Source organism: Melanerpes formicivorus, unplaced genomic scaffold, assembly GCF_026170545.1.
Source record: "Melanerpes formicivorus ecotype bairdi unplaced genomic scaffold, bMelFor1.0.p_v2 SCAF_17, whole genome shotgun sequence".
NCBI classification, from domain to species: domain Eukaryota; kingdom Metazoa; phylum Chordata; class Aves; order Piciformes; family Picidae; genus Melanerpes; species Melanerpes formicivorus.
Genome location: NW_027142369.1, coordinates 13,825,752 through 13,848,163, shown reverse-complemented (window position 1 = coordinate 13,848,163; position 22,412 = coordinate 13,825,752). Strand labels below are relative to the sequence as shown.

At 41.0% G+C, this 22,412-nt stretch overlaps 1 protein-coding gene across 1 annotated transcript in view; it reads left to right on the top strand.

Annotated features, from left to right (window-relative positions):
* Nucleotides 1-22,412, top strand: part of PELI2 (pellino E3 ubiquitin protein ligase family member 2) — an 82,670-nt gene that overhangs the window by 14,552 nt on the left and 45,706 nt on the right. Inside the window, exon 2 of the mRNA XM_068149019.1 lies at nucleotides 14,379-14,508. Within this exon, the coding sequence (XP_068005120.1) occupies nucleotides 14,379-14,508 (130 nt within the window). The remainder of the gene's footprint in view (nucleotides 1-14,378; nucleotides 14,509-22,412) is intronic.

The following is a 22,412-nucleotide window of genomic DNA, read 5'->3' as shown; positions in this document are numbered from 1 at the left end:
GCTAAAGCAGAGTCACCCAGGTCAGGTGGCACAGGGTCACATCCAGGTGGGTTTGCAGTCTCTCCAGAGAAGGAAACGACACAGCCTCCCTGGGCAGCCTGTTTGAGAGCTCTGGCACCTTCACAGGAAGGTTGGTTTGGTTCATGTTCAGATAAAGCTTCTTGTGTTCTAGTTTGTGCCTGATGCCCCTTGTCCTGTTGCTCAGCAACACTGAAATGTCTGACCCCCAATAGCTTTAGATATTGATAACCATTGAGGAGAATCTGTCTTCTCTTCTCTAGTTTAAACAGCCCCAGGTCTCTCAGTATTTCTTAGTCAGAGAGGTGGTCTGTTCCACTCATCTTTGTAACCTCTGCTGGTCTCTCTTCAGTAGTTTCTTGTCTCTCCATGTGGGGAATACAGAACTGGACACAATATTCCCTCCAGATGTGGCCTAGCTGGGGCAGAGTACAGAGGGAGGAGACCTTATGTATCTTCAGACACTGGCAGGAGAGAGGGATGCAAAATTTCTTACCATTTTACCCCTCTACTACCCTGTTTTCAACTGAGTATCATGGCCAAGGTGCCCTTATGGATGGCAATGTGGACTGTAAAAACTTGAAGGCAAAAGGTCATCTCTTCAGCCAGCTGGCTGTAATTGATTGCTTGATTTCTGTCTCTGAACTAGCTCTATTCAGACGTGCTTTGCCGGGTAATCTGCTTCCAATTTCAGTTTTGGGCTCATGAGCCTTGTATCTACAGCTGAATTTCCATTTGGCTTGCAAATGGTACTTCTAAGTCCTGTAATACTGTTTGGAATTATAGCCTGTACTTTGGGAAACACTGCTTTAAACAGATCCTGTGTTTTCGTGGTCTGGTTTGCCCCATAGGTGCAAAGAAATCTCAATAAATAGAGAGAAACATATGGAGTGGCTTGGGTTTTTTTTTTTTTAAAGCGGGTGAACAAAAATAGTAATAGGATGCTGACTCTGTGGATTTTGGCTAAGAAAAAGAGATGCATTTCCAAAGGGGAAAAAAGAGGGAGAACTAGATGTGGTTTTAAGCTTGTTTTCTGTTCTACAGTCCATTGTGCCACTTGTGTGCGTTACTTAATATCTGCTGGAATGCATAACACAAATTTTTATGGATCTTCTTTTTGTAGAGTTTGTAAGCAGAAGCAGGCTGGGTGAGCCCTGCTAATAAACCAAGTGAAAATGTTGGTCCTCCAAGAAACTTGGACACTGTAAGAGAGCTTCACTGTGGCTGCAGAGTTTCAGCAGTTGCATCTTTAAGAAAACAGTTGCATAGTTACCTTTTGTAAACCCATGTGTTGCTGCATCACTGGCAATGGTGTGCCATTCCATGTGGAGACACAGCAGTGCAAAATCTCTTGTTCAAGAAGTTGCTGCAAGAAGCTGTGTAGTGAGATTCTCCTAGAAACCAGAACCTAGAAACATGAACAACTTGAGGAATGCATCTCTTTGGTGACTTTGATTCATACTTAGTTGGTGCATGGTGATACCTCAGCTCTTAAATATTTGTGGTGGTGTTCAGAGACCTGTAAAGGGTCAGTGTTTATTTTGATGGAATATTTTGGAAAGCCCTCTTAAGGCCTTGAAATCCTGTGGGTAGAATTGTGAAACCGAAACACTGCCATAAAGCTATAGAGATCAGATTTTTGTTTTGCTGATTAGCAGTACAGCAGCAAGATCTTTTCCTGGAGGGAGGTGACTGATTAACTTTGTAATAGATTATGATACAAGCAAACAGCCAAGGTTGCTGCAAGTTATAAAGTTGTCAGTGTGTTTTGAATCTGAAGAAGATCTATTGAAGTCTAGTTCTGTGCATTGCTTATTTCTGGTTTATTAAGACATTTTTGAGTGATGCACTGTGCTTTCTGGTACACAGTGATCTGATTGGTTTCAGGTAGTTCTTTAAAACTAGATATGAAGAAAGAGTTATCCTCTATGGTTTTTAGGGCCCTTAACACACTTGTTACCAAAAAACCAGTTACTGCTTGGCTTTCTGGCCGAGTATGAACCAGGTGGCCAAGAAGGCTAATAGTGTCCTGGCCTGAATGAGTAACAGTATGGCCAGCAGGGCTAGGGAAGTGCTTGTTCCTCTGTATTCAGTGCTTGGTGAGGCAGCACTTCAAATGCCAGGTTCAGGTTTGGGCCTCTCACTAGGAGGACACTGAGGTGCTGAAGTGTGCCCAAAGAAGGGCAACAAAGCTGGTGAAGGATCTAGAGAGCAAGTCTTGTGAGGATTGGCTGAGGGAACTGGTGTTGTTCGGCCTGAGGAAGAGGAGGCTGAGGGGAGATGACTTCAGTCTCTCCAGCTACCTGAAAGGAGGTTGCAGTGAAGTGGGAGTTGGTATTTTCTTCCATGTAACAAGTGATAGAACAAGAGGAAATAGCCTTAAGTTGCACCAGGGGAGGTTTAGGTTGGACATTAGGAACAATTTCTTCACTGAAAGGGTTGTCAAGTCCTGGGACAGGCTGCCCAGACAAATACCTTAATGATGATTCAACCACTTAAAAGGCATGTACATCTGGTGCTGAGGGACATGGTTTAGTGGTGACTTGGCACTGTCGTGTTAATGGTTGGACTTGATGATCTTAAAGATTCTTCCAGCCTAAATGATTCTGTGTTTCTATAATGCTGCACTGCTTCGTTGTGCTCTGCTGCCCAGCTCTTGTAGGCTTCTGTGTTCTTTGTTCCTCTGCTTTTATTTCTATATCTACCTCCTTGCATGGCCTTTCTTTTCATTTTTACATTGTTTGGAGAGTAAGATCTAAAAGCCTAAATCTCTGACAATAACTCACACTGAATACTCCATGCTAAGTGTAACCATGGAATGATCCTCACCTAGGTTGTAGTGCAGCAGCTTTTGAAGATAACCGTCTGAAAACTTTTCAACCTCTAGATCTTGCTGGGTGCCAGAAGACCGAAAGGGAATTCTTTGGTTTTTCTTCTCACTTAACATGCTCTAACTCTGTTTGGAGCAGGCTGTGTGGCAGATTATCTTGCCTGTGACTGCTTGTGCTGCTATAGCAGTTGATGATAATTTAGCATCGAGGATATTAAGGAAGCTGTTGCATTGGGAGAGGCAGTAATGCTTGCGAGTGCTCCAAAGAAAGAACCCTCTTTTTTCTGTTTGAGACAATCATTTGGGATTCTGCTAAACAGTTGGGATTGACCAGAGGGCTGTGTCTTTTGTAAGGTTGTCTTTTCCCTAAGAAACTAAAAGGAATGTTAAAATCAATAGGATTTGACGCAATTTGCAGGTCAGGATACAGTAGAGAGCTGCGCTTACTATTCAGTGCACTGCCTGTGAGATCACCTGTATGCACAAAATGGATGCAATTTTTCTCTTCAACTGTGCTAAATGGTACTGGAGTAAACTGAAGAAGATTCTCATCATGTTTAAGTGTGTGAAAATGCTGTAAGTGACGTGTCCTGGAATTTCTTGTCTGTGGAATCACAAAACTGATGTTATAACTGCTTGTATTTGGAGGATAACTGAAGTCATAAGGAAGCTATCACTTTTTGTTATGAAAATGTGAGCTGTCAAATAGTTCTTGATAGCCTTTTAGGGAAACACTAGGATTGATAAGGAAATGGTTTCCCTGGATTATGCTGCCTTTTTTTTTTTTCCAATGTCTCAAATGGTCCTTTGAATCAAGTGTAGTTCCTCCATAATGTTTAATGTAGTGAAATTACAGATGTAACCTGGTATTATTACTATTCATTCCTCAGACTGAAATTTGAACAGCCTGCTTTTGCCCCTTCAAGCATGTGTGAAGATTAAATAGGTTGGGAGTAAGCTTGGTATGTCAGGGGCTTTGAGGTCTGTGATCTCCTTGTTTTATGTGAAGTCCAATTTGTCTTAATTTTGAAGCTTGCTGGGTGTTGTTTTTTTGTTTGGTTGTTTTTTTTAATCTGGTATTTGAGAGAAGATAGTAAATTGTTCCCAGACAAAAGTGTGTGGATCCTAAGTCCCTGGTGTGTTGGATGAACAGCCTTCCTTCTTCACTTCTTTCTCTCGCACCAAAACCTAGCTGTGCTGTGTGTAGTACTTGCCTTCGAAAAGGATTTTGTGTTTATCTGACTTGTTTTGAAGGCAGCAAAACTTCGATCTTGCTTTCTGTTGTGCCTCTTTCTTTTTGGTTTAACAAAATGCTGTAACAAGCAATTTCAGTGGCATTTGGCTAGATTATAGACACTTCTCAGATGAATGGCATTTCCTCTGTAGAATGAGAGGTTTAGGGCTGGAGTGAAGATTCCTTAAACGTGGTGCTTTGCTCACCTCTTATGCTCTTGTAGCTAGAATAAAAAGCAGGCTTTGAAATGAACTTGATTAGTTTATACCTGGTATTTTGCTGCATGCTAGCATTGTTGGTGTTATGCAGTGGTGAATGGTTTTAGTTGACTGCTTTGGAGATGGGCTTAAGGCACCAAATAAAATTGCCTCCTTGTTAAATGAGTGCTGGATAGAACAGTAAAATGTTGGAAATAAGGATTGTTAAGGAAGTCATTATGTGAAAAAACCCCGACAACAGATTCCTTTTACTCTTTGCTTTCTCAGAAGAAAATCCCTTGCATCCTAATGATCTTCTGGCATACTACTTGCATGGGAATTGGTATCCTAAATGTGAGGGTTTGGAGGTGTTTTATGTGTTGTGTTTTTTTTTTTCTCCTGTTAAAGGTAGCTGCTCTTTTCCCCTACTAGTATCATAGTTATGGATGACTTCTACTAAGTCTTATGTTGTAGGTGAGACTATAATAATTTCTTTCTCTGGCTGTGGTGCTTAACTGAGCTGCCTTGATAGGTTTTTCAGCTATTAAGTTGTTTGGAACTGTCAAGTTATTTGACTGCTTTAATTGAAGCTTACCCTGATGCTCTACTAGTCTGCATCAGCATACTCCTTTAGGCACTTTGAGAATATTAGCTTTTAATCAAACTCTTGTGCTGCTTATATAGTTGTCTTGCAGAAGCTTATGCAGTGAATATCCTCCATTACTGCCTCTTGAAACACCTCTTTCTACCTTGTCATTAACACATGCAGTTGAAGAATGTGAATTCCTTTAATTAAACTAAGGTTGCAATGCCAATTGAAACTTCTGCAGAAACTTGGATCTTTCAGTGGTGGTGGCATTTGCTCTCCTCAATATCGCAGAAGTAACAAATTATTTTTTGAGACGAATAACCTGAGACAAGAAACAAACTACTTGCTAAGAAAAATACAGTCAAAGAGTTACCAAAAATTGCTGTAGTAAGTTCTTCCCACCTCAGAAGGAACATTTAGTTTATATGAGTAACAAAACCATGTTCATGACTGGATCTCAGTTGTCTTGTTACAAGTATATTAATTGTAGAATTATAGAAGTTTGGATTGGAAAGGACTTTTTAAAGTCCAACCCCTCTGCATTAGGCAGGGACATCTTCAACTAGAGCAGGTTGCTCAGAGCCCCATCCAGCCTGACCTGAAATGTTTCCAGGGATGGGATGTCAACAGTCTCTCTAGACAACTGGTGCCAGTGATTTACTACCCTTAGTGCAAACAGTTTTTTTAATTGTATCTAGTCTGAATCTACACTCCTGTGCCACTCACTCTGAGACTGTTCACTTTTGCTACTGCTTTATTTTCTTCCCCTATTCTCCCAAATCAGGATTAAACTGGCTGTGTGGTGTAAATAAAGATGATTAAAAGCAGTTCTTACACAAGCTATTTGCAAGCCGATAGCATCCTTTAACTTTTTGTTTAGGATGATGCTTATGTGTATCAGGTGTATGTTTTCTAGAATTGCCTGTGTTACTTAAGCTAAACATGCATGAGGATTAGTCAGCTGTAGTTTCTATAAACGTTCTTCCTAAAACAAACTCTATTATTTTCTTTGAACTATTTTCACAGTTGTTATAACAGCAGGGCAGTTCTGCTGACAGTGAAGAGAATGTGTACAGTAGAATAGTTCAAAAAGCAGGCTGTAAATTAATCTCCACTATAGTGTACTAGATCCTTTCATCACTTGGCGAGAGGTATGACAACAAGGCTTTCCCCCTGCCTTCAGTCAGGATCTTGAGAACCAGAAGAGCAACCAGATCTTTTCCAGAACACCAAGGGAGAAGTAGGGTCATCTTGGAGACCGTGGAGCTACTTTACATGTGATTTCTTACCTTGTTTTCATTAGATAAGGTTCTACTTGATTTGTATACCTTGTGAAGGAGGGAAGTAGGTTCCATCTTATCTGATCTGTTGTAGGTGTCTGCAAAAGATTTATTATTATTTTTTTTTCCCCCTATGGTGTGCGTAACCTTTTAACTGTATGTTCAGCTAATCCACACTTCTGATTCTGCTTAGAAAGAGGCTGGCTGTATTTGAACACAAAGCAGCGTAAGTGCAGTGTACAGCTTCTGGTCAAGCTGACTGCAAGGCTCCTAATGGTGGCAGGAACAATTAGGAGCAGCTTTTGAAGGGTAGATTACAAAAAGCCCAACCAACCCACCAAAATGCCCTGATCACTAGCTGGCAAGGTAAACTGACCTTCTTTGAAAAATCTACCTAATTGTCAGGTCTGACTGCATTTCACTGAAACTCTGCAACTTCTGTGGAGGCTCTGTTTGCCCTAGTGAAGGCACAATACTCCAGAAGTGGCCAGTTTTGAGCCCCCTAGTTCAAGAGAATAGAGTCCAGCAGAGGCTATGAAAATACTGAGGCATCCGGAGCATCTCTATGAAGAGAAAAAGCTGAGAGACCTGGGGCTGTTTAGCCTGGGAAGAGCAGACTGAGAGGGGATCTTCTCAATATCTAAGGAAGTGTCAAGAGGATGGAGTCAGACTTTTCAGTGGTGTCCAATGACAGGACAGGGGGCACAGGAGATTCCACCTATAAGTAAGGAAAAACTTCTTCACTTTGAAAGGAGACCACTGGAGCAGGTTGCCCAGACAGGTGGTGGAGTCTTCATCTCTGGAGAGATTCGAAACCTTCCTGGACACAGTCCTGGGTAATTTGCAATGACTCACCCTGCTTTAGCAAGGGGGTTGGACTAGTTGAACTCCAGAGGTATCTTCCAACTCCCACTATTCTGTGATTCTAGGACAGTACAGGTAGCAGTAAACTGGGGAAGCAGTGCTAAAATTGGGCACTTGGTAAGAAAAGGTTTGTGGTGAGCAAGTAAGATTGATTGCTATGCCAAAAAGTCTTTGACAAGTACTGGAGAAGGGAATACTTCCTGAAATGCTTTGACAGTAAATGACTTCACAGGTGCAAGTTGTAAGAACAGACATGTGACTGAAAAAAAAGGCAACTGATTATAGCCACATTTAACTTTTCCAGTATACCTTTCTCAGGGATTGTCATGTTCACAGATGCAAAAACCTTGCTTATAATTGGGGAAAGATATTATTTGAGACTTTGAAACTGGCTGGTTTGGATTTTCTTGCTCTGCAGGAAGACTGCTTTATGAAGCTGTGCTGCTGGTAGTGATTAGGAGGCATTTTTGCCTACTAGAGATATCTTAGGTAGCATATTCTGAGGCAGGACTGTGCCTTATATTAGACTTCCTCCAAGATTGCATAAACCAAAGATACTGAATCAGTGGCTCTCCTTAGTCAAAGAATGGAAGCTCTTTGCTTACCCACGAGCTACTCATTGCTATGGTTAGAGTAACAAAACCTCTACTTAAGGCTACTTTGCTGCTGTTACTTTTTTAAATGTTTTCCTTGAGAAAGAAAAATCAGATGAGAACCAAATCTAGCATGGGAGCCTGCTGTGAAAAAGGAAAACAGGTTGTTTAGGCTTTTTGGTGGATTTGGCAGGAAGTGCAAGAGACTTGCTTTGACTTCAGTCTCCCTTGCTGTGTATCTGAGGAGTATTTTAACTCTGATGTTGAAACATGGTAGAGAGGCCGGGATTTTGCAGCCTAACAAACATAAATGACTAGACTAAACCTTTGAGTTGGGGATGGGACTCTGACCCCTTGAATTTCCATCTAGGTCTGTTTTCTGTCATTCATATGATCAGGAAGGAGCTCTCTTTTGCCAAAGGTATGTCTGTGGAGCACAGAAGGGAACCTTCTTGTCCATCTAGGCTTGTGAAGCTGCTTGTTGAGTGTCAGGGGATGATGAGAACAATAGTATCCTTCCAAACTCAAAGAAACTTCAACATTAAAGGGGTGGGTTTTTTTGTAATCTTCATTACAGGAACAGACTGACAACATAACCCTAGTGCTTCTGGGATCAAGTGATGCATGTAATCATCAGCTGGAAGACAAGCTTAGACTTAAATTCACATGGAGTTAATATCTATAATGCTGATACATAGTACCAGAGAATGAAGTTCAAAGGAGAAAATAAGCTAGTAGTATCCCGTTGGTACAGAAGTGCTACTTATATTTGCTTTTCATATTTGGCAGCCCTTCCCAATGAGATTGAGTTTGAAAATAACTTCACTGTTCTGTTTCACTGAAATTCTCAGATAATTGGCAGGCAGCAACTGCTTGTTTTGTGATGGTCTAGTACACAAAAAACCTATCTGGAATAGATACTGTCCTTACAAATAGATCCAAACCCTTTCAAGTTATTTTGCTGAAACAGTTCTCTGAGATACAAAAAGAATTTTGCAGTCTGATGCAAGTATGAAGTTCTGGCATTGATAAACCAAGACACAAGTTCACTTTTTTTTTTTGTCAGTGTTGTGTATACTGAAGCTTTCTGTGCATTTTGGTCTCGAGTGGTAGAGTTGATAGTCCCCCTGTACTCAGCAGTGGCAAGAACAAATCTTGAGTAATGGGTTCAGTTTTGGGCCCCTCACTACAAGAAAGATATTGAAGTGGTGGAACAGGTCTTGAGATGGGCAACAAAGCTGGTGAAGTCTTATGGGCAAGGGCAAGTCTTACGAGGAGTGTGAAGTAGCTGAGGGAACTGGGGTTGTTTAGTCTGGAGAAAAGGAGGCTGAGGGGAGATCTGGCTCTCTACAATCAACCTCAGAGGAAGTTTGTAGCCAGTTGTAGAGTTGGTCTCTTCTCTCAAGTAGCAAGTGACAGGACAAGAGGAAACAGTCTCAAGTTGTGCCGGGGAATTTAGGTCGGACATCAGAAGAAACATCTTCCCTGAAAGTGTTCTTAAACACTGGAACAGGCTCTGTGGGGAGATGCATGAATCCCCATCCCTGGAGGTATTTAAAAGACATGTAGACGACATAGTGCTGAGGGACATTGTTTAGCACCAGAGAGCTGGTAGAATTAGATAATGGTTGGACTCTTGTCTTAAAGATCTTTTCAAACCAAAATGACTCTGTGCTTCCGTGAGACTTTTCCTGTTTAATATGTGTTCAAGGGAGTACTTGTTGCATGCCTCAGCAGAAGAGGGCTTTCCTGTCAGTCAGGACTTGAGCATTCAGTCATGAAAAGCTCTGGGGTTGGATATTGTAAAGGTGAATAATGTCTTTTTAGACTTCTAATGTTGTAGATGCCATGATAACTGTAGACTCAGAATACTTATGAAGGAATCTCCTGCCCTTTGTGCCATTTCTCCCTTGTTGCTGATGTAAGAGCTTCTGTGGCTTTGCAGTGAGCTGGAGAGCCAGGAACTGATGTGGTTTAAAACTAAATTTAAGGAGTAAATCTGGTTTTGTTTCTGTTTTGTGTGAACCAGGCAGAGAAGTAGTAGGAAGAAACTAGCAAATGATAGGTGGGACTGCAGTGTTGGCCCACTCTAGTTCAGTGATGATAAAAATACAGTGTAAGCACAAACTGAATTTTTGTGTGGAATATTTACTGCTGGATGATACAGAACATGGAATTGGAATGTACTTGGAATTGGAATGTACTTAGAAGGAAAAAGTCACTCAAGTGTGACTTTACTTGTGCAGCTTTATTGTTTAGTGCAGCAAAGATGTGCTCTCTGTCCCTCACTGGAGCTATGGTAATAACTGAATTGCCATCTGCATAGCTAAGTCTGGAAAATGGGATGGCTTGCATCTGAAAATGGTGAGGTGTGCAGCCAAACTGTTAGTAGTATGTGAGGAAAGCCAAGTGAAATCACTCCTTTGTGCCCAGGGGAAATACTACCTGTGAAAATTATGACTTGTTCAGTTTGTAGTCTTTTTGGAGGTAGATTACATAGGTATGGGGAAGTATTTCAGTTTTATGACAGCTTGTATTTTCATAGCATTGTAAAAAATAAATTGGCTACATGCAGCAGCTTCTGTCTGGTAGCTAGTAGGTATTCCCTGTAATTTTGAGGATGACTTCCCTGAGCTGAAGTCTGACTTTTCAAGATACAGGACAAGATTTTTAGAGCTCTTATCCTTAATAGCAGAAGTCTTGTTAAGGCTTTGCCACTGACTAAGCCTGATTCCTTTTAAAATAAGCCAAGCAAAACAAAAAGGTGGTGTAACAAGCTGTCCCACGAATAGTTCAGAACTGGTTGATGCTCGCTGAAGTAGTCCAGTAGGTTCCTACGAGACTTGTAGAAAATAGGAACTTGCCACACTGTTCGGACTGTGGGAGAGAGCATGTGTGGTCTTGCTCTCCAGACAGCCATGAATCTAGGCAGAGGAGAGGCTTTCGTTACGTATCCCAGCTATGAGAAAAACCTGATTGGAGTTTGCATTTCATTATATACCAAAAGTACTGAACTGTTTGATGTAAATCTGTAGGAAACTGGCTTTGATAATTATGGTGCCCACAGCCTATGCCAACACCACTCCCTTATTTGCAAGGAACAGTGCTATCAACAGAGATAATTATCCCACAAGGTTTCATAATGCCCAGTACTGCTGTCTCTGAGTAGCATTTGGAAAAACTATAGGACTGCTCTTTCCACATGTGTTGGTCTGATGTTTTGGAACATCCAGAGAACTTCAGCAGTGCCCTGTAAATCTGTGTGTGAGCAGAATGGTCTTGGAAACGGTCATTCTGTCTCTGTGAAATTTAATTTCTCCTAGTTTATTAGTTAGAAACAATATTTGTTGTTGACTTCTTGGTGGGATAGAGAGTTCCAGCTGTGGGTTGTCTCTGGTAGTGCTGGCCTCTTGTGAAGCAAAATGCTTCCCTGACATGCTAGTAAGTTGTTTCCTAAAGTGTATCAGGTTTCTGGTGCTACCAGAAGGCACTGAGGAGAAGGGAAAGGAGCTGCTGCTTGTGAAGAGGTGTTGTAAGAGGATTTGACAGGGAACTTCTGTTCATGAAGCTCCTGTTGGTTACGGGGTAGCTCAAGAGTCTCCCAGTATACAGTGATGGGGAATTTTTTCAGTCCTTGTCCATCCCGTTTCATTGCTGTTGCATCTTGCCACTGAGCACTGCTTAGTGAAACAGTTAAGAACAATGAAGGATAGCAGAAGATAGCTCCTTGTTCTTAGAAAACCTGACTTAAAGTGGCCATGCCTGTATTCCTCCTCTTGAATACTGAAACTGATCATGTCCTGTGGGACAGCTTGGATCAGAAAGGCCAAGAAATTACCATGGGGTCTGTTGCTTCAAGGGCAACCTTAGTTGCACATCTTCCAAGACAGAGATGCTGCATGAGTGGGTGGGTGCAGGTCCTGTTGTGGCTGATGAGAGCCGATGGTGTTAATACTGGTTCATTTGGTATGTAGATCATGTAGGTAGTAGCAAGGGAAGGTGTGGCCCGAATGCCATGGGGAGGGTGGTTTGTGGTGAACAAGTTGAGAATCCTGGCCTAGAAAAAATGAAGGCGTCTGCAGGCTGTGGAGAGGAAGGAGGCAAGTTCTCTGACACTCATTTTAACTCCTGTGAAACATACACTTGTCTTAGTTTTTTTACCCATGTCAGATCAAAATAAAACTTCAAGGTCTATAATTAAGGCATAACAAAGTAAAACTACCACTTGGCTCCTCCTGCCCTTTTGTGCAACTGAAATTTAGGAGTTGGCACAAAGAAAATCTTCATGAAAACTTGTCAGTGCTAATCTGGATGAACAAATTAAACTTTCACTTTGCTTTTATTTCCCTCCTATGTAAAGTTTCCAAAAGACTTTTAAACCTTGAGTGGTTTCTTTCCTTTTTTTTTTTTTTTTTTTTTTTTTCCCCAAAGAGAATTAAATCCCACAGAAACCTGAAAGAAAATAAACTTGCCTTTCCCAGTTCAAATCAACTTGCCTTTCCCAGTTCAGATTATTTTGTGAAGGGGGGGGGGGGGGGAAAGGTGAACAAAATAACCCCACTAGCCTGACTTTAACTTGCAGTGGAACTGCTTCAGTACTGCTTAGGTTGTACAAATATCAAAATACAGAATACAAAGGTAGTGATGATACTACTTACAGATCTGTGTTTCTGAAGGAGTAGCTACTTTCTCAGGTGTTCAGATGAAAATACTTGTAGAAAGAATGTTGTCTTCAGGCAAGCTAAAACTTGCTGGCATATTCCTGGTAATATAAATGTCTTTGCAAGGAGGCATGTGTATCTATCTAGGAAGATTCAAGCTGCAGAATCAAATCATTCCTGTTTTGAGGACTGGTATTTAAGTTGCCTGTGGATCATGTTGTTACCTCTTTCTAGAAACTGGTCTCTTGTGATGAGGATCTCCTGTGTAGCTTAGTGCTACTCGTGTGTGGAATTAGTAACAGGTTTCCAGATATGATCAGGCCTGGCAACAAATAATAATGACTTACTCCTGTTTTGCTACTGTATTGGGGATTTTTTAAAAACATTCCACAAACATACAGTAGCTTTCCCTGTGAAAATGGAACTGGAAGAAAAAGTCCAGGGTAGAGCCCATCTGAAAAACTCTTAACTTACCTGATGTTAGAGACTCGTAGTATTGTATGTTTTAAAAAAGTCTGGGTTTACATTCTACAATACTTAAATTTGAAATTTTCAGTATTTTATACTCTCAAACATTTGGCAGTTCTGCAGCTCAGCCCACTGGTATTCAGACACACATGACACAAGGTGATCCTTGCCTGAAGTCAGCAGCAAGCCTTCTGCAGGGCACTGCTCCACAACAGTGACACCACTTGCTTTCTTTCACACCCGTTTCTCATTTGTATGCAAAGGGATACAAGGGTCTGCAAGTGTGTTCTCTTCCTATACAAACTAGTTTGTTCCATATACAAAACACAATGCTGTGGGTAAAAAAACACTTCAGGGCTACTGCACGGCTTTTCCTAGCCAATAATTGTCACAGAATTGATCTTACAGCTGGAGCAGTGAGTGTCTCTTGGCCTTCTGTAGGGCTACAAATGATTTCAATCTGCAGGTAGTGTGGTGGATGTAAAGCTAAGTGTATTTCTAAACAGATAATGAGTTCTCCTAGCTTTTGTAACCTCTTTTGCTTTGCAAGGAGTTAAGTCACCTTTAAATCTTCTTCCTTCTCCTTTTCAGATTCTATCCCTGACAGCAATATTAGCTTTAATCATAAGGACTGCAGGAAAGGGGTAGATATGATCAGTGTAGAACAGACCTCACCAGCAAGACAAATGAGATTTCTAAGTGGAATAACATCTGTAGCTCTTCAGGCAAAAATCTGAAATCTCTGGGGATCAGGAATGGAAGAGGCATCTCTGTAGTGAAGTGGAGTCCTGAGAGACCATAGACCAGCTGAGAGTTAGCAAGAATGTTCAGGTGACAGTGCTGTGAGGAGAGGCATCTACCTGTCTTAAATCTTTGGGGTAGGAGGGTGGTGAATTCAGTGCTTCTGCATTGCAAAGAATTATCCAGTCAATCCTTTCCGTGGGGAAGGAGCTGTGTCCTCCTGAGACATGAGACATCTCTGAATAATTAATCTGTTGGGTCTGTCCTCAGAGATGAAAGAACTGTTGAAGGCTACCATGTTACACCTGGTAAAGGAAGTCATTAGTGAGTCTGCAGATGTAGTCACATAAATTAAAACCACTCTCATCTTCTTTCCTTAATAGATGAAGCCTTTAGGATTAGAGTTTGTGTTTGTTGTTGTTTTGTTGTTTTTTTTTAAAAGGGGGGGGAGGAACCCCAGCCCAACTAAAAGAACCTGCTTTGAGGTAAAATTCCCTTTACTTGCATCTGAATTACTTTGTTTTTCCAAACCACTTATGCTCTTCCTCTTGTCTTCCTAATTTCTGCATGAGATGTGGCGAGGTGAATGGTGGGGTAAAAATGTTTTTAAAGCACTCCCACGTATTGAAATTGCAGAGAAGATTTAGGATTTGTTCTAGAGGTGAAGAAGTGTTTCTGTGACTGAACAACTCAGTACTTAATTAGTAATTGATTCCCTTATTAATGATGAATAAAATTTCAACCATTGGCAGGTAAACAATTTTTGAGTGTTCATAATTCAAGAAACAACATTTACCGTGGTTGTCACTTTTTGTGTTCTGCCCATGGATTTGATGACTAAATTGCTGCTCCTTTAATCCATTTGGTGGTGATTTATGCCATTTTATTTTCTTTTATCTCTAGGTATAATGGGTCCCTCCCTAATGGTGACAGAGGACGCAGAAAAAGCAGATTTGCCCTCTATAAGAGACCGAAGGCAAATGGAGTTAAGCCCAGCACTGTTCATGTGATATCTACTCCCCAGGCATCAAAGGTATGTGACAGTGGGACAAATCCTGTTTATTAGATGATCCTGGGTGGAGAACAACTCGTGTTTTACTGATGACTTCCCTTATTTCCTGTTCATTCTGTGGTAGATATGTTTGGTTTAATAAAAAGTCTACAGTGGATTTTCTTTCCAGGGGTATATATCTTTAATCCAGTTACCTCTTTAAATAGTCTTTAACCTTAGGTATGAGATAATCTGGTGTAGGAACACCTGTTCAGAAATCTGACTTTTTCAGGACTACCTGAAAAGGAGTACCTGAGCCAAAGAGTAGTTAGGTGAAGCAAGTACAAAAAGTACTTGATTGCATTCTCAGATTGGTGTGTCTCTTTCCTCTCCAGAAAGATAACTGACATGATATATAAAACCATCACGATCTCTCTGTTTCTTTAATTTTTATTGTTTATAGTGATATTCTGTATGCTTTTATCTGAAGTTCATTGTAGGTGAAGGAGGAAAAGCAGTGAATATATTAACATATTAATTTATGGAGGAAAAACCAATGGAGTAAAATAAAAGTTAATATAGTAATGTTATCATAGATCTGGTGGAGGAACATATTCAAGCTGCAAAGTGCTGCTATCTCTTCTCTCAAAGCCTTTTTCTTACAAGTAAAAGGTTACTAGAGTTGAGGTGGAACTAGAGGGTGGTGACACTCATGTGGCTGGTTTGTAAGAGGCTTACCTTGCTTTTACCAGAATACATATCAAGCAAAGTGATTTAGACATGAACTTCCCTAGGGTGGCTTAGGATAAACTTCCATGCTTAACAACAAGCTCACCATGAACCAGCAGTGTGCTCTTGTGACCAAGCAGGCCAGTGGTATCCTGGGGTGCATTAAGAAGAGTGTGACCAGCATGCTGAAGGAAGCTTTCCTCCTTCACTACTCTGCCCTAGTGAAGTCACATCTAGAGTATTGTGTCCAGTTCAGGGTTTCCCAGTTTGAGAGACAGGAAACCATTGGAGAGAGTCCAATAGAGGGCTACTAAGGTGATGAGGAGAGTGGAGCATCTCCCTGATGAGGAAAGGCTGAGAGACCTGGGGCTGTTTATCCTGGAGATGAGAAAACTGAGAAAGGATCTTCTCAGCGCTGATCAGTATTGAAAGGGCAGGTGTCAGGAGGGCAGAATGAAGCCAAACTCTTTTCAGATGGTGCCCAGGACAAGGAGCAACAGTCACAAAGTGGAGCACATGAGGAAAAACTTTGCCGTGAGGGTGCTGGAGCCCTGGAGCAGGCTGCCCAGAGAGCTTTTGGAAAGACTCCAAACCTATGTTTGTTGTTATCCTGGTCAACCTGTTGTGGGTGACCCAGCAGGGAAGATGGATTAGATGATCCTCAGAGGTCCCTTTCAACCTCTGTCATTCTGTGATTCTGATATCAAGGGCCAGAGAGAGCCTACACCATTCTCAGAAGTGTGTTGTTAACTTAGACCAAGAGAAAAATATTGTTTAATGGATTCTGTAGGATAGGTTAGTGGAACACTGGAACAATTTGTCCAGGGAGATAGTTGAGGCCCCACCCCTGAAGATATTCAAGGTCAGGCTTGACTGGGCTCTGGACAACCTGATCTAGTTAAGGATGTCCTTTCTTGCTGCAGGGAGGTTGGGCTAGATGACCTTTGGAGGTCCCTTCCAAGGCAGACCATTCTATGATTGTTTTCTCTTATAGTACCATACACAGTATATAACACCTAGACTTATTACAACATGTAATATCAGATTGTGCTGGTCCTGCCTAATGCAAATCTTTTCAGATTAAAGTTGTCTGTAAATATTTTTTTCAGTATTCATATACTAAAAATTGAAATTAAATCAACCCCCAAAATAAGCCTGTAGTCTGTCTGTATGTTGGTAGCTCTCCTCTGTAGCTCCAAATGTAACAAATGAATAAAATGTGTTTCACGTAGCGGATGGAAACGTACACATGTTCTCACTGGATAATCTTAGGCATTTGGACTGCAGATGATAGGATTTTGGCATTTGAGTTGCAAAATATTTAAACACCTGGCAGACACCACAAGGTATCTGGTTAATGTTTGTCCGTGTTGTTATTGTAGTGCAGATAAAGTGTGTGTGTGTGCTGCACAAATTAGTGCCCTTCTAAAGATAGCATATGGGCTGGGAGATTAAACCCCTCCTTTGAGGATTTGGATTCAGGTAGCTGTGTCAGGTTCAATGCATTTTCTTGGACTTTCTCTGAACCCTTATAAAAGAGCTTTTGTCTATTTATACTCTTGTCTGGGGCTAGGCTGGTGGATGTGTGCCAGAACAGTGATGCAGTGGATTTCAGTTCATGCTCTTTCAATGCACTTACATTTTAAGATGCTTTCGTAGGCTTTTCTGACATCTTAGACACCAGATTCTAAATCTGTTTTACAAGGAATGGTTTCTGCATACAGCTTCTGCAAATGATAGCAGAAATGTAGACTTAGAAAGGAAAGAGTGAGCTGCTTTGTTCTTAGAAAATAATGTGCAACTTGACCTCAAAAATTTTTGCTCTGCTCTCAGTCTTTCAGCCTAACTCTTATTTAAGGCAGATAAAACAGTGGAAACTTGAGCTGCACAGGATATTAGCAAGTTTCCTCTCTTTACATTCTTCCTTCTACTTTTCAGATACCACTTCCCTGTTCTGCTTTGTGTGTCACTATGTAAAGTGAATCTTGAAGTAGAAAGAAACATGTTGGGTTTTGTGTATTGATGCTTTTTGGGTGGTGGATTTAAGTAGTGGGTAAAACACTGTCTCTCTCCAGTTGTTTTGTCTCTCCTGTGGCATGGGTGCTTGAAAAATGTGTAAAGCTGATTTTGTGCTAATTCCATTAATACAGCAGCTCAAGAAGTGGAGCTGTCACCAATTTTCAGTTAGCATGTCAGCCTGAAAACTGTAATAGATTGTAAGAGGATGCTTGTCATGTTCCATTGTCCCTGCTATGCAGGTGTCAAGGACAGCTGGAGTAGCAATGGTTTCAGTAGTAAATTTAGCTGAGCTAATTGCATATGAATCAGTGTCTTTTGTTTCTTCCGTTGGAGTGCTTGTTTTTTTGCCATTCTGCCTTCTGGAGGTGCTGAAGAAAATTCAGAATTGCTTGGCCTTGTGAGGACATGTGGCTATATTGGGGGGAAAGCACTGCACAGGGTAACGAGCCTCAAGTGTTTTCAGAGTATTGTTAAAATATGCATGTCTTTCTTCAACATTTTGTACTTCAAAACCTATTTTATTAACTCTGTTTAGGCACCATTCAGGAAATTTTCTAGTGTCCCTATTTTATAACAAAACTCAGACTGTCTGAGACAGATACTGCCAAAATTGGTATTACTGAAAGAAAGGATGATAAAAACTCTTGGATTCTCTTTTTTGTCTGTCTGTATGTGTCTGGGGTGGGGTGGGGGGATATGAGACTCTTAACTGTATATGAATGTTACTCAAGATTTAATAATCCTTTTTGCTCAACCTAAGATTTGTTTCAAAATCAAGTCACAGGAGAGGCCATTCTTTTCATGTACTTGGGCCTCATAATGAAGAGGAAGACAGTCATCAGTCATAATTATTATTCTGTGAAAACCTTCCTCCGACTACCAAACTTAGTTGTATGCTTACTACGACCTCATGATGACACAGCTATGATTTACTGAGTTTTATTCAATCTATTAGAGCTATTTAACAAAATCAAAAGGTGGTTTTAATGCTTATTTGGTTAACTGCTGCTTTCACACAAAATAGTTCATGCTGTGGAACTCAGGTGTAGGGCTGCTGGTGTGTGAGGTGGTTGCAAGGTTTACTTGGGCAGAAATTTTCCAGTGAGTGCAGAACATCAGGTGAGAGAGGGATGTAAGTTTTTATAATAATCATCTGGGAATGATGAGATATTAAACTGGAATTTACTAGGGGCCTGGGAGGGAAATATGGGAGGTTTTAAAATTGGTAAAACTTTGTTTGTGTGGTAGGGTGTTTTGTTGTTGATTTGACTGGTGGTTGGTTGTTGTTTTTTGGGGGAGGGGTGTGGTTTTGTGGTGTGGTGTGGGTTTTTTTTGTCTCAGGTAATGCATGTCTGGCAGGGAAAGAGGTGTCTGTAACTGAAAACCCAGCTTAATATTACTGTAGTATAATATTTGAGGACAGTGTATCTTTCTTACTGATCTAAAGTAGGTGGATTATGTGTTCTGTCTAAATAGAACTGTGATCCCAATTTCTGCCAAGCAAAGATGTTCATGTTCCTGTACACATCCAATCTGTTGGTTCAGTGGGCTGTTACATTAACACTTTCCCCTTGTGCAAACACAGGTAGATCTTCACTCCTCCTCTTCATAGTTATCACTAACCTCCTGGCTGGATGTTGTTAGTTGGAGTTCTTTTTGTGGAACAGTGTGAGAGAACTCCTCCAGTTCCATATGAGGGAATTAAGAATGAGGTTACTGGTGATACTGAGCTCTCAAGTTGTGTCATCCCCCATGACTTCAGGTATGCATGCATTTGGATTTCTTTATTGGTTTCTAGTGCTTTGAAATTACTTCCATGGGTGTGAAGTATGAAAAACAAAGAAGGAGCTTCATGTGCATTTGAGTTACTTGAAGGGTGGCTTTAGGAAGCATGAATTGTGGGCATTAGCCCTCCAGGATTCCCTAGGATTGTCTCTTGAAGTATGAATGTATTCTATTGTAACAGCATGTACTATATTTGAGACTTCCAGAGTACTGAGTCAGTGGGCAAGAGAATGTAACTAGCGAGAACTAGAAGTGCTCCTTTAAAAAGTGAGTGTTATGCCTTGATACCTAAATGGTTGGATCCTTAATACTGGCTTGATAGAAGGTTGCAAATGTCTTTTGAATTGCTGCAGAGTGCAAAAAGGACCCACCTGTAATCCCTTTATGGTGGTAAGTCTTAGTATTTATTATGTGTTTCTTGGGATCAAAAGTTTTCATTTGGTTAACCTGTTGTGGATGAAGACAACCTCTTTTCTCCCCTAAGAAATTACTGCTTCAAGCTGACTGGGGAAGATCTTTCTGACTTCAAGTGCAATTACCTGCCGAGTTGGCTTCTGCTTTGTGCTATCACAACAGCAACTTTTATAGTCACTGTCTGGGTTCCTGCAGCTCAAATCAAGTTTCAAGCTGCTACTGGAGAAGAACAAAATGCAGCCATACGAATAATTATTAGGTTGAGGGAAGAGCTGCAATTTGTGTTTTGAGTGATGAGAGAAAATGAAAGTATAGAATTCTTGTCATTAGTTATCTACTGTAGATATTGCATCTGCTTTGACGTACTTTGTGAATTCTGAGTAAAAAGAGTAGAAACCCTTTTGACAGACAGCTTTTTGGTGTTCATTCTGGTGGAGAGCTGTAGAGCTCAGCTGCTATCAGGAGGATATTGTGTCTTGTCAGTGGCTTCTCTATTCCTATTTGGTTTATTTATGGGGTAATCAGTTCATGGAGCACTAATTTATTCTCAAGTAACTTAATCACATGGGTATCTTGAGAGTCCTGAGTTGTGCAGAGGCAGCTTTTTCTTGGCTTGTCAGACTGAGTCTTCTTGAATAATAGTTTTGTTAGTGTAATGTCCTTCTATTAAATGAGCATTACCTAAACATTTCAAGTCCCTATCCCTTTACCCTTGCAAATAGCAGGGCAGAAGAAAATGGTTAGACCAATTTCATTTGTGGGGCTTAATAAATAACAACTGTTACTTGGTTTGAAGCTCTTCTTCCCAAGCTTTTGTGACCTATAGAGCAGAATGCATGTCAAAGGTTTTGGAAAATCATTTTACAGTGCTTTCTAACAAACCCCAGATGTTTAGTAAAGGAAGGGGAATTAAAAATTGGTGAGGACTACAACAGCGCTTTTTTTTTTATGACTTAATGTTGTTTTTTTGTTTTCATGCCCTTCCTTCAGAGGGTAGACAAAAGATCAAAAAAAATGCTTTCCTTGTTTAAGCTACATCTGCTCTAAATCAATATTTAGAGCAGATTCTGCTTGCATTTGGGTGTCCTTTGAAAGCAGAAAATAATGCAGTGCTCACCAGGGCTAGTGTTGAGAAACTTGAGAGCATTGCATTTCCCTCCACATGCTTCTTCACTTTCTGCAGAAACCAAGCTGTGTAACCCACTACTGCACAGTATCTAGCATCTTGGAACTTCTTTTACCCTGTCAGAAGTAACTTGAGGCAATTTGATTTTGTGGTAATGGAGAGCCAGGTACAGGAGAGACTAAATCTGAGCTGAATTTGAAATGCTGTGCTGTAAGGTCAGACACCACACACTTTTTTTTCCCATCAGGGAACGCTCTCAGTGGTTCATGCTGCTGAAAAAGCTACAGGGAGGATTTGCCCTGCAAGCAGCAGTGCCACTTGTTTCACTGGAAGGTAACAATTTTACTGACCCAGCTTTATGTCGCGTGACTTCTTTAAAACCATCTTGTTCCAATTTGGCTGTTTTCAGCCTGCTGCTGCCCCACCATTCCTCACGATTTAGAGTGGCAAATTTGGACCACCTACTGTAGTGGTGAAGCTGTGTCCTGTTACACATGTATTCTGTTTGGACTCTCAATCATCTGGAATGGATCTGCTGACTGCTCTGATCTTCCTAAAAGTTAGGAGAAAACCCAAAACTGGTTTTGGATTAAACAAACCCGCATGGATTGTGTGATGCTTCTGCCTGCATGGTGGTACAGCCTCTTGAACTTGTTGTCAAGGACAACACATCTTTGCAAGTTGGTGTGAGAACTTCCCTGGAACATTACAAAGTGATGACAATTTGCTGTTGTATTCCTGGTGCTTGGGTGGGCCATGCTGCATCACAATTCTGAACAGCCTGTTGACTCTAAGAACTCTAATACTATACTTAGAAGAGCCTAGGACTGTAACAGAGGAATTCCTAGCTACTCTTGGAAATGTGCTTCATCACCTCTGTCATGGGGGCACAAGTCTGTAGTGTGACTTTCATGTTAGCTTTGAACTGCAGAGACCATGTAGAAAGAGGCAGTTGGGTCCTAGGCTGTGTAAAATGTATTTTTGTAGCACATGGGATGCAGAATCTATCCTTAATGGAAAGTTGTAGCACAGAACTAGACATACAAGCTCTGGCACTCGGAAGAGTCGTAAGACAGGGTGCATCTTATTCTTGTTACCCTCTTGCAATGAAATGGAAGGTTCTTGGAGTGTCTGTTGCTGATGATATGTGTATAGGTTGTTTCATGCTCAGAAGAAGCAAGAGGAACATGCAACTAATGATATATGTGCTTTTCCTGTTATCACAAACTAGTGTTTAACACAAAGTGGTGTTAAATGGATGGAATTCTCTGTTTTGGAAAAATCAGGCAGCATATACTCGATCACAGCACTGTGAAGAGCTTTCCTGGAACAGAGGAGTTGGAACTGCATCAAAGGGTAGATGAGACTCCTATGCTCTAAGGCTTTGTTGAGAAGGGCAGTTATTTTGAAAACACAAAGGATTCAAGCTTTATGGGCCAGCAGTAACTTTTCAAAGAAACAAACAGATGCTGTTCCTGCTTTACAAATTAGGAAATACTTGTTTTCCAGAGTGCTTTGAGATGGAAAGAACAAAAATCTAAATATTTCTCTTGTTGGGAGTCTCTTGTGACTGTGTCTGAAAATGAGTAGTTTTGTCTGTTCACTAAGTGAAGTACCAGAGGGGTGACTGACTTGGGAGACTGCAGGATTTCTCTCTTCACTGTTGGTCTTGTCTGAGAGATGTTTATACTTTCTTCCAGATGGACTTTGTTTTGGATCTTGCTGGTTTGCTCAACACCAAAGACTTTACAAAGATTTTAGGAGAAAACAGGGAGTACTTTATTAGGATAATCTCTTTTGAAGAGATGTACCCCCAGCAAGGTGCCTGTGGTGGTGCTTCATTGGCTGAATGCTCCAAGCTCTTTAGTGCTGC